Genomic DNA, 11,256 nt, shown 5'->3' with positions numbered 1-11,256 from the left:
CGGCGCGGTGGCTTCTTACAACGCCTCCCGGCCGGTTCCCCCGGCAACCGCGTCCTCGCGCCCTTTCTCCGGCTCGCCGGTCTTAAAGGGCCCGCGCGCTCTGGAAAGCCGCGGGTGGGCGGGGAAGAGTTTAACTGGGGGCGCCTTTCCAGTCCGCGCACCGCATGCATCAGTGTTGGGTTTTGCTTTTAAATTCTAAGATTCGCTTGGTTTTTAACAGATGTGCAGGTCCATGCATGGATTACTCGGAAATAACTCCTATTGAGGTCAGCGGGGCTTACTCCCGAGCAACAGGGCAATCCTGAACTACGAAGAGTCTTGTGGCACCTTAAAGACTAACCAATTTATGTTGACATAAGCTTTCGTGGACGCTGTCCGCTTTATCAAATGCATCCTATACATGTCTGCTCAGAAGTAAGTTCCATTGAGTTCAGTGGGGTTTACTCCCAGGTAAGTGGGTACAGGATTGCAGCCTAAATTCCTGTGTACTTATTGCATGCAAAATCTCATTGCAAGTGCCTTTTGGGGAATCAGACGGAGAGCTATTTGTGCAGCAATTCCGTCTATTTCTCTTTCACGGGTTTTCTGTGGTAAGAAAAAAGGCGGAAGAAGAGGTGGGAAAACACAGGAGGGCTACCGGTGGAAGATGATGTCTGGATCCCCTGCAAAATTCCATGAATGAGGCCAGGTGATGATGAGAGAAAAGCCTCGTCTGGAAGCAGAGCTGGAGGCAAGGTGCCATCTCTTCTCCAAAGTGTAAACTAACATTTATTTGCAGTTATTAAAAAAGGAATAAAGCAAATGCTGCCACTTGGTGTTAGAGGGCATACAAAAAGAAAAAGAAGGCCAAGCAGGGACATATGCTTTCAAGCAAGAGAAACAAAACAGTGAATAAACCTTGATCTGGTCCCCAAAAGAGAATTTGTTGATCCAAAAATAGACTGCATGGAACATTTTGACAAAACCTCTTCTTTAGAGGCGACGGTTACAAGTTCTCTTTCAACATGAGCTTCCTTAAAAATTCTAATTGGTCTTCCATTAGGCACCTGTTTGAAGTTTACCTCTTTTTACCCCGTTAGTCAACAAATCAGTTAAAGCTTGCAGCTTCAGTTTTATTACATCACCATTTCCTGTAGTAAAGTCATAGGTCATGATTTCAAAAACCTAGGTTGCGACCTGTGCCCTTCCATGGCTTGAAGCCTCCAACTTTCATTACTAATCATTTATATGTTGTGTATCTAAGAGTAGTAAAGTGCTTTGCAGCCAGCTTTTTATTGTTTTGTCCTTCCTGAACAACAACGACAACACACAAGTATGCTGCAACATAAGAATTGCTCTGTTGGATCATCATGCTTCCAAGCCCCGCAAGTGGAAGGCCTCCAATGGTGCACACGGGGCTCGGCAACAAAATGTTGCTTGCGTGCTGTGGGAGCCTTCAAAGCTCCAGGTTTTTGAGGGCTCCCTCAGCGAATCTGCCTTCTCACCCGCTTATCATTGCTACCACTTGCTTGCTTCACAGGCAGAGATCCAGTGAGCAAGCAGGCAGTGGCATCCACTGCTCTTTCTTCTCAGCACCACCGTTATCTGGTAGCGAGAGGCAGGGGAACAAGCAGGTTGCAATGGTGAAGAGGAGGAGCAAGTCCAGGGGGCTCTTGCTCCTGGCCCCTGCTGTGGTGTGGGCCCATGGCAGATGCCCCACCATGCCTATCCTTGATGCCAGTCCTGTTTTGAAGACATGGATCACGCCAGCAAACAGCCAACACAATCTGTGCCTTCAAAGGCATCCCTCCTCATGTGCAAGGCTGCCCAACAGCGGAGAAGGGATGCCTTTGAGTCTGTTCTGAAAAAAAGACTACTAGAATGGGTCAAAGTGGTTGGTCAAGTTTAGTTTGACCACCTCTAGAAGGCAAAAGGAGAAGGGGACGGCAGAGGATGAGATGGCTAGATAGCATCACCGATGCAATGAATATGAACTTGAGCACACTCCGGGAGAGAGCACAGGACAGGAAGGCCTGGCATGCTATGGTCCATGGGGTCACGAAGAGTCAGACACGACTGAACAAGATCTGTGAATAGGAGGCCTCCCCCCCCCCCCGCCCCAGGAATGTGCTAACTGAATCTGGGGTAAGAACATAGAAAGCAGGTGAGTTAGTAAGCAGTCTGTGCTGGGACTGGGTCTGAAAAGGCAGGCAGAGAGCTGACTTTGCTCTCTGCAGGAAATCCTATGGTGCTATGGGTTCCCCTGGAAATCTGATCAGGTACTGGAATCTGTTGGGGTGTTAATGCTGTGGAGCTCCATCTTATTCTCAGCCTCTCTCTCTCTCTCTCTCTCTCTCTGTATGTGTAATTATGTTGTATATATATAATTATAATTATAAATACACACACTCACGCACACACTTTATATCACAGAAACACCATATGTCTCCAGTGACCCTCCTTTTAAGGAAACTGAACCCCAGATAAGTGCTGGATCATCTGAAATATCTCACTGCTTGGAAGTGAGGTACACGTGTGTAACAATATTGCTAAACATAGTCCTTTGTTCTATCCACTCTTTTTGTTTCTTATTTTGTGTCATTTAGATTAGTATAACATTCTTTTAGTCAGTCTTTTCTGTTCTGTCTTAAGCTTCTTGATTCTTTGTTGTTGTCATCAAATAACACGCTTCTGTACTTTCTTCTTTGCACTGTTTACCTTTCCATTTAGCATTCAGTTTGAAATTATGCTGTTTACTCATCCATTCTCTAGGTCCTGTTTATCTTTCATCTTTTTTGTTTACTCCCTTTCTAGCTATTTGTGTTGTACTCTGTTAAGCTATCTAATTTCACCCGTTCTGCATCTTCATGCTTTTTCCCTTATTGCTTCTAATTTATGGAATTTGTTGCCATCTATAGTTCAGTTAGGGAGCAATCCTATGGCCGCTAGTCAGCAGCTAGACAGCCATAGGATATGTCGGTTTCTGGGAACCAACCTCGGAGCCTGCGCTCTGAGGTCAGTTCCCAGAGAACCGACCTTCCCCCCTCCCACGCTGCCTCGCAGGCAGTGTAGAACAGCCCTGCGCTTGGAAGAGGAGTGCAGGGCGGTGAAAACAGGGCATTCCGGGGGGCATTCTGGGGGGGGGGGCGGAACTGCCGGTACAACACATCCTATGTGTAGTCGGGCAGCCACTTCCCGCGCTCCGCCTTCCCACAGCTAGACAGCTGAAACTGGCTGTCTAGCCACAAATGCAGGGCAGCTGAAGCACAGAGGGGACGATTCCCTCCGTTCTTCTCCTGCCCTGCATCGGATAGATGGTCGCCTCCGAGTTTGGGGGCGGCCGCCTATCCCCACAGGATAGCACCCTCAATTGATTTCCTTCCTCCATTTAAAAATGTGTCCACTTTTTCTATCTCAGCTAGCCTGTGACTCAAGCTGCAATCCTATACAGTCATACTTTCTTGGGAGTAAGTTTCCCTGAACTCAGTGAGACTTCCACCCAAGTATATGTGCATGAGATTGGGCTGCAAATTATGGTTTTACTTTTGGCATTCTCCTTCTCCTATTTTAAATCATGTTACACTTTGTTTTATTGGAATACTTCTGAACAGAAACATTCTATGTATAGCTTTGAATTTGTTTGAATATAACATGGAAACCACATTAGGTGTGCTTTATTGATTGCCCCTGCCCATCTCAGTGCATATACTTTTGGGTTTTGGAAAAACTTCTGATATATTAATAGAACACACTAAATTAATGTAGCATCCTTTTGTTAAATGTAAGCCAAATAAACATGCTAAATTGGATTATAATCAATTTTAGGGTTTGGAAAAAAATTTAGTTTAACATTTTTGGGGAAAATTTACATCATGGGTTCATTACTTGCTGCCTTTCAAGGCTGAAACAGATGCAGAACAAGGTATTTTGCCCCAAGAAGAGGTGATTAGCCACAGACCTAAAACTCTTGTTGGGCAGATATAGCTACAGAGGAATGTGGATCCTCTTCAGAGAGCAGTGTTTCAGGAACATCTGGCACTGCTGTCTCTTACGGTGCAGATGCTGCTTGGTATGGCCATGGTGACGGTGGTGGGACTGTTCTACAGGAGAGAGAAAAAAGAAAGACCACTTTAACTCTTTACTTATGATGCTGAACCTAATTTCCATCCTGTCTCTTTTCTAACCATTTACAGCAGGGGTGTTGAAACTCTTTCTGCCTCTTGGGGGCCGCATTCCAGGGGGGGGAGGCGGGCCTGAAGGCAAAAGGGGAGGGGCCAAAAATGTCAGCCTATTTTAGCTGAAAGCTCTTACTGTCAGTAACTAAGCCTTAGGAGAGGCATTTCAGCCTTTTAGAATGAAGGAAAAACTGCTCAAAAGCTGGGAAACCCCCAAACGATGGGTGGTCAGGGGAAAAGGGGGTGTGGCCAGCTGGGGAACCCTGGAGGGCTGGATTGGGCCCCCAAGCTTGATGTTCTGTACTTGTGATTTACAGTATAGCATATGAAATTGTATATCAATCTGAGAAATACATAAATACATGCAAGTTCTGCCAACCAGAAGATGGGTGCTAAAAAAGGTTTGCTTGCTCCCGTTTGGTTGGAGCTAAGAGTTTTTGAACAAAACTGGATTTGGGTCTGCTCCTAGCTGGTTCATAGTGAGCGTGGGCTGAACAGATAAGTTGTGCCTAACGTGGCCTGTGTGTTTGCTGTTGTACCCCCTAACAGACCATGATGATCCATCTGAAGAAACACACAAGCCCTTTTGAAGGGGATTAAAGGGGCTGGGCTATGCCCTGCAGAGGTGAGAGTGACCCTAGCAGGGAACATGAGTGATGTCAGGAGTCCAGGAAGCATTCTGCTTGATGCTCCCTCCCTCCCATCAAATGCCCTTCCAGTTGCCTAGGATACAACAAGAGCTCTGGGGGATGCATGTATGCCATGTTCATCCTATCCCCATTATCAGCCATGCCTAGGGGCATTTCCTTACCTGGCAGTGAAAAATTGATACCGTCACAGGGACACAGAAGCTTATGTTTCTTCTGCTTCTGGGGTTCATGCAGACCTAAAATGATATCAGCCACTGATGGATGAGTGAGAGTATGCATGATAATGGGAAGAGACAGCTGAAGGATTTGGGGAGCAGGAAGGGCCCTTTAGTGTTCCCCCCGACCCTGTTAACCAACAAGGGCTAGAGCACACAGATAGAGCACTCCAGATGCTCGGTCAACTGCCCAGATGAGTCATGCAAGCAAGCCAAATCACATGCAAAATTATCCCCACCCCACCCAAATGTGCCTTCTAGTTCTCCAAGAGGTAAACAAAGACTGTTTCTCCATAGCTATGCTACCCAGGAAATGTGTCACCTCCCCACTTGGGCAAGGTCACACCTTTATATTCGGAATTCATCCAGAACACCATGCTGGGTCCATAGTCACAATCACTTACAGAGATTAGGATCCTTCCCTCTCTCAGCCATCATCTGCTAGTGACCATTCCACCTGGGAAGGTTGGAAGAAGGGAGCCTGCTCTATACACACACACCGGCCTTTTCCAACCTGGTGACCTCCAGATGAATTCCCAGCAGCCCTAGCCAGCATGGCCAATGGTTAGGAATGCTGGGAGTTGTAGTCCAAAACATCTGGAGGGCACCAGGTTGAGGAAAGCTGGCGTCAGCTCTCCACATGACTGAAAACTTTCAGGACACTCAATTATGCTGGGAGTCTATGCATCTATAGTAGGTTTCCCTGTTCAGACTCCCACCACCACCCTCAATGTGTGAAGGGTGGGGGACTGGGCTGATGGGGATGTACAGCCAGCTGGTGCTGCCTTGCTCTCCTGCTCCACATGATGGTGATCAGCTAATATAGGACTTGTGTCATGTTCTCTTAAGAGTGTAAGAATCTGGGCAGGGATTGTCTTGTTTTTAATCTGTGTACAGCACTTTCTAAATTTTAGGCACCTTATAAGTGGTAAATATGAGTGATGTGTGTGCTTTGATTTGTAGAACAAAAATGTTTATAATCTTGGTCTGCCAAGACTCCCAGCAATTTTCAAGTGGTCCGCAGAACAAAAAGTTTGAGAACTGATGTTCTTTAAGTTCAGAGGTCAACATGGATCCTTATGTAGCCAGTCGGCACCATCCACATATAAGAGGGAGGCATCAACAGGCATGAAGGAGCCCCACAGTTTGCAGGAGTACAAGATATCCCTATGGGGGAGAAAACTAAGGGGAGAGAGGGAACCCAAAACAGCCCAATGAGGACTGAGCATGCTCAGTGGCCACAGAATTTTGAGTGTCTGTTGTGTGGGGTGCGGGGAGGGATGGAATGGAGTGTTGTGGAGGAGGACATGGCTGGCTGATGGACTGGAACTTTCCAGGCAAGAACATGTTGTGGCAAATCTCAGTTGTTGTTTTTATCAATAGTCCCTTGCTATGCAGAGCTAGCAACCTAGCCAGCAATAAAGGCACTCCTCAATCAAAACCGTAAGTGATCTGAACACATGGCAGGGTACCTAGCAACAGCTCCTCTCCTTTAGTGATACCCCTGAATTTAGAGTGTTAAGGCAGATCTCACTTTTTCACACCAGGAAGTTCCAGAATTAGAGTGCAGCAACAGGGAAAGTCTGCCTTTGGGTTGAAACTTCCAAGTAATGGTTAGCCCAGGACATTACGTAAAGCATCTGTAGGGAAGGCAAACTCTTTCGAAAGAAAGACACACCCCAAGTAGCAAACAAACTGCAGTGCCAGCTGGCTGCTACACAGCCAACTGAAAGCAGCCCCTGGCAGAGTTTCCTCCTCAGCTTCCATTTCCCCATCACACGGGTGGGGAAGAGACTCACCTGGACATCTGCAGTGCTTGTGTCTCTGCAGGCTTCGTTTAAATCTGCTCAGCTCCCCCTTCGTGTGGTCAAACTGGCATCCTCCATCTGAAGCAGAAAGGAGAAATCTAACCACGTATTCAAGTCTGATATCAAGACAACCAACCTCTGAGCAGTTACACAAACACACGTGTAAACACACATACTCAGGACTGGCCCAACAGAGAAGATGCGACAGGGTGCCGGTCTGAGATGATGGATCCCAAGAGGTAAGCTGATCAGGAAAACCCTAGAAGAGAGAATACAAATTGCCCCCCTGATGCACGCCTTGGATGACACAATTGGGTTAGGGCCCCATTTTACTTCTTCACACAGTGCATAGTTAAACTACGGGATTTGCTACAACAAGATGTAGTAGTGATGGTCACCAGCTTGGATGGCTTTAAAAAAGGATTCAACCAATTTGTGGAGGATAAAGGTGCAATCCTATGCATATTTAGACAGAAAAAAAACATCCTACGACTTCCAGCATTCCCCAGCCAACATGCTGGCAGTTGTAGGACTTTTTTTCTGTCTAAACATGCATAGGGTTGCACCCTAAGACTATCAGTGGCTACTGGCCATGATGGCTATAGGCTACCTCCAGTTTCGGAGGCAGTATGCTTCTCTGTATCAGTTGCTGGGGAGAACAAGGGTGCTATTGTGTTCAAGTCTTGCTTATGGGCTCCTCACAGGCATCTGGTTGGCCACTGTGCGAACAGGAATGCTGGGCAACATAGACCAATCTTCCCAAACCTGGTGCCCTCCAGATGTTTTGAACCACAGCTCCCATAATCCCACAACCAGGATAGCTGTGGGGTTATGGGAGTTGTAGTCTAACACATCTGGAGGTCATCAGGTTGGGGAAGGCTGAGAAAGGCCTTTAGTCTGATCCAGCACATCTCTTTTTATGTTCTTATTTCATGTGACTATCCCAATTTTGTCCCTTTGCTTCCTTGGGGAACAGGTGAAAAGGGTAGCAACTACCTTTTCATGGCACCCTCCACCCACAGCCCAATGATGAGTTGGCACCCTGCCAATTTAATTTTTGCCTAGGGCAACTTGAACTGGCCCAGGCATTCTTCTCCCCCATGACTAGAATGCAGCCAAACCTTGGAAGAAAAGCTTTCCTTGCTGCAGCCAAGAGGATGAAGCTGCCTGTTGACGGAAGAAAACCTCATGCTCTATTGAAACATGGGTGCTAAAGAAGGGCCACAGCTGATGTCACAGCTGTTTCAATAGTTCATCAATTCACTGTCCAATTCTTTGTCAGAAGATTTGATGAAAGGCATGGCTGTGGACCCAAGTGAGTTGTGGGCAAATCTGAGCCTGCCTCTTTGCACGGCTCTGAAACCTGTTGCATTCTGCCTTTTGAAAACAATCCTTGTGATCCTGCTGCCAAGATGCCATTTTGGGATGGACCACCAGGAGCCCATTACATCGGGGCTCTCGTGTCTGTACTGGCTTTTCATTGGAGTCCAAAGTGCAACCTATAAAGTGCTCAACGGCTTAAACCCAACGTATTCTTAGAGGTTGCCTTCTCCCATACTCTCCTTTATGATTTTATTAATGTCAAGAGCCACCCAGGGTGCCCTCGCCTAACACCGCCAGTGCATCCCGCTCAGGCCTTAAGGGCACAAAGGCCGCTGTTTCCCTTTATTATGGAACTTGCTCCTGAAGCAGGCTCACCCCAAGTCCAAACCTGAGCAGCTTTCAGAACCATTGCAGGACTGTATCGGCTGGGTTTGGGGATGAGCCCATGAAGCTGCTGTACATTGTTACAACTTTGATCCGTGGAGCCAAATTCTGTCTTCTCCAACCTTCCCCAACCTGATGCCCTCCAAACATTTTGGACAACAACTCCCAGCATTCCTGACGGTTGGCCATGCTGGCTGGGACTGATGGGATTTGTAGTCAAAACATCTGGAGGGCACCCAGTTGGGCCAAGCTGGTCTTGTGCGATGGGCATTAGCTTTCCAAGGCCTGGGGCAGATGCAGTGGAGGCTGGTGGCTCTGACATCAGTGGGGCAGTAAATCCACACTGGGTGTCAGTCAGAACTCTAAAGGAGCTATCCAAGGTGCTAGGATAGTTCTGGTTCTGCCTGAAACCTGGAGCGGATTCACCGCCCCACTGACATCGGAGCCACCAGCCTCCACTGCTCCTGCCTTACCTGAAGATGATCCGGGTGTCGCCCAGGTGATTTAGCTGCCAGATCACCAGCCCTCCCTCCCTCGCTCGCTCGCTCTAAGTGGGAGGTCTGTGCAGGCCTCCCGGGCACGTGTCCTCCCGCGGCGCCTCTCCTCTCCGGCGCGCCCCTTTTTCTCCCATCGTTGCAGTGCCACCCTGAGAGGAGCTGTGCGCCCGCCAGACCTCTCTCTTCCCTGCACCCTCCCTCAACCCGCTCTGCTCCCGTCGCGTTGGACTGCAACCCCTTTCATTCCTGGCCATTGGCCACGCTGGCTGGGGCTCATGGGAGCTGAAGTCCGAGTCATCTGGAGGGCACCAGGTTGGGGACGTCTGCTCTCGGGAACGGCCGTGTGCAAAAGAGGACACGGCTGTCTGTTTCACAGGTGTATCCGTAAAAGAGGGAGTTGGGGCTGATGCCGTTTTCCTCCCCACTTCAGGACAAGCTCCGCCTGCCAAACATTCCCTTCTCCCCACCGGCAGGCGCTTTTCTCCCCTCCTCCGCATCTGCTCAGTCCCTCCCTTAAAGCGCACGGCGCTGCCGCTCCTGCTACGGGCCCCCGTTCCTGCTCCCAGCGGAGGCTGGTGGCTCCGATGTCCCGGGGGGGGGGGGCAGCGGATCTGCTCTGAGCTTCAGTCAGAACCCTACAGGAGCTATTCAAGGTGCGAAGCCAGTCGGAACTCTTGGAGAGCGCCTCGGAGAGCGCCTCCAGAGTCCTGGCTCTTCTGACTGCAACCCAGAGCGGATTCACCGCCCACCGAGACTGGAATCGAGATCACGCGGGGGGGCGCACGGACCCCCAGGCGCTGCCACCACAAGCCTCGCTCCCCCAGCGGGGCTCACTTCCAGCTGGCCCATCGGCACGGTGCGGAGGGAGGTGCGCGCCACGCCCAGGCCTCCGCATAACGGACCATGCATTGAGAAGAATTCAAGCGGGGATTTCTCCTGTTGTTGTTAGTAGTCGTAGTTGTAAATTATACTCCTCCCCCCCCCTCTTTTCAGGATACAAATTCTTCCAAGGCGGCTTACAAAATATATGAATATAATCTCAAAGAACAACATTAACATATAAAAAGACATCAGGATCTTTCCCAGCCGGTAGGTGATGGCCCTGTGGTGGTGGTGGTGGTGGTGGGGGCTAGCTGAAAAAGGACCAGCGCCCCCCCCCCAGGTGTTTTCCTGTGCCTGCCTCCCTTCCTCCATCTCTCCCTCTCTCTCTCCTGGAACCCTTTCCCCAGTGGAGACTGGTGGCGTCCATGTCAGTGGGGCAGTGAATTCACGCTGGGTTTCAGTCGGAACCAGCCAGAACTCTAAAGGAGCTAGCCAAAGTGCTGAACCCACTAGGGGTTCTGACTGAAACCTGGAACGGATTCACCGCCCACTGACGTCGGACCACCACCCTCCACGGCCTTTCCCACTCACCCCATCGCTTTCCCCGTCCCCTCCTTCCTTCTCACCTTCCTCCTTGGCTGAGCAGCCAACCAAACTGAGAGACAGCAGCAGCAGACCCAAGGCAAAGAATCTCTCCATCGCAGCTGCTGGAGGGTCTCTCTGGTGCACAGCGCTTCTAGGGAAAGATTGTCCTCTCAACATTTGGGCTGCTTCCTTAATTTACCCTCTGAGGTCATGGGTAGGAAGGATTAGAGACAGAAAAACATATTTTTTTTCCGGGCAGTCCCCCAGTCACCAGTGCAGAAAAGCTTTCCTGTAACACTGTCTTTAATGTATTTGTTCAAGGACCTGGGGAAATATCGAAATCTCAAGGAGAGAAGGGTGATTTCCACACACCTCTCTGTCCCCCCCTCCCCCACATGCTCAACAGTTCCAATAAGCAAACCACACATTGCCCAATGAAGAGGTCAAAGCCAAATGTAACTGAGAGAGAGAGTCGGGAGACAGGAAATCAGCTTTCCCCAACCCGGCACCCTGAAAGTGTGCTTGGATTGCGACTTCCATCATCCCCAGCCAGCATGGCCATACATGGGAATAATGGGAGTTTCATCCAACACACCTGGCAGGTGTCTGGCTGGGGAAAGCAGAGTTCAATCTTTTTGTGGTTCACCCAGGGAACATTGGTTATTGGGCGGATTAGATCTGGAATAAATAATTAACTATTAAATCAAATCAATCAATCAATAGCTCATTACTTTCAGGACTGCTGGGCCTCTTACCTCACCTTGCTAAATTTCTGAGTAAGGGAAAGCTATCAAAGCCAACAAGATTCAGGATGGATC

The 11,256-nt window shown here is 49.1% G+C and overlaps 1 protein-coding gene across 1 annotated transcript; it reads right to left on the bottom strand.

Annotated features, from left to right (window-relative positions):
- Positions 1-742: 742 nt before the first annotated feature.
- LOC146337659 (uncharacterized) lies at positions 743-10,737 on the bottom strand. The gene is made up of 4 exons (XM_084815060.1): positions 10,480-10,737; positions 6,819-6,905; positions 4,966-5,040; positions 743-4,079 (listed from the first exon to the last, which is right to left on the bottom strand). The coding sequence occupies exons 1-4, from the start codon at positions 10,613-10,615 to the stop codon at positions 3,964-3,966; spliced, it is 414 nt and encodes a 137-aa protein (XP_084671186.1). The 5' UTR covers positions 10,616-10,737; the 3' UTR covers positions 743-3,963.
- Positions 10,738-11,256: the final 519 nt, after the last annotated feature.

This window comes from Heloderma suspectum, chromosome 10, assembly GCF_057233095.1.
Source record: "Heloderma suspectum isolate Gila_16-S chromosome 10, 16-S_ref, whole genome shotgun sequence".
In the NCBI taxonomy this organism is placed as follows: Eukaryota; Metazoa; Chordata; class Lepidosauria; order Squamata; family Helodermatidae; genus Heloderma; species Heloderma suspectum.
Note: the sequence above shows the minus strand (reverse complement) of the source record. Positions and strands in the feature narration are given on the sequence as shown.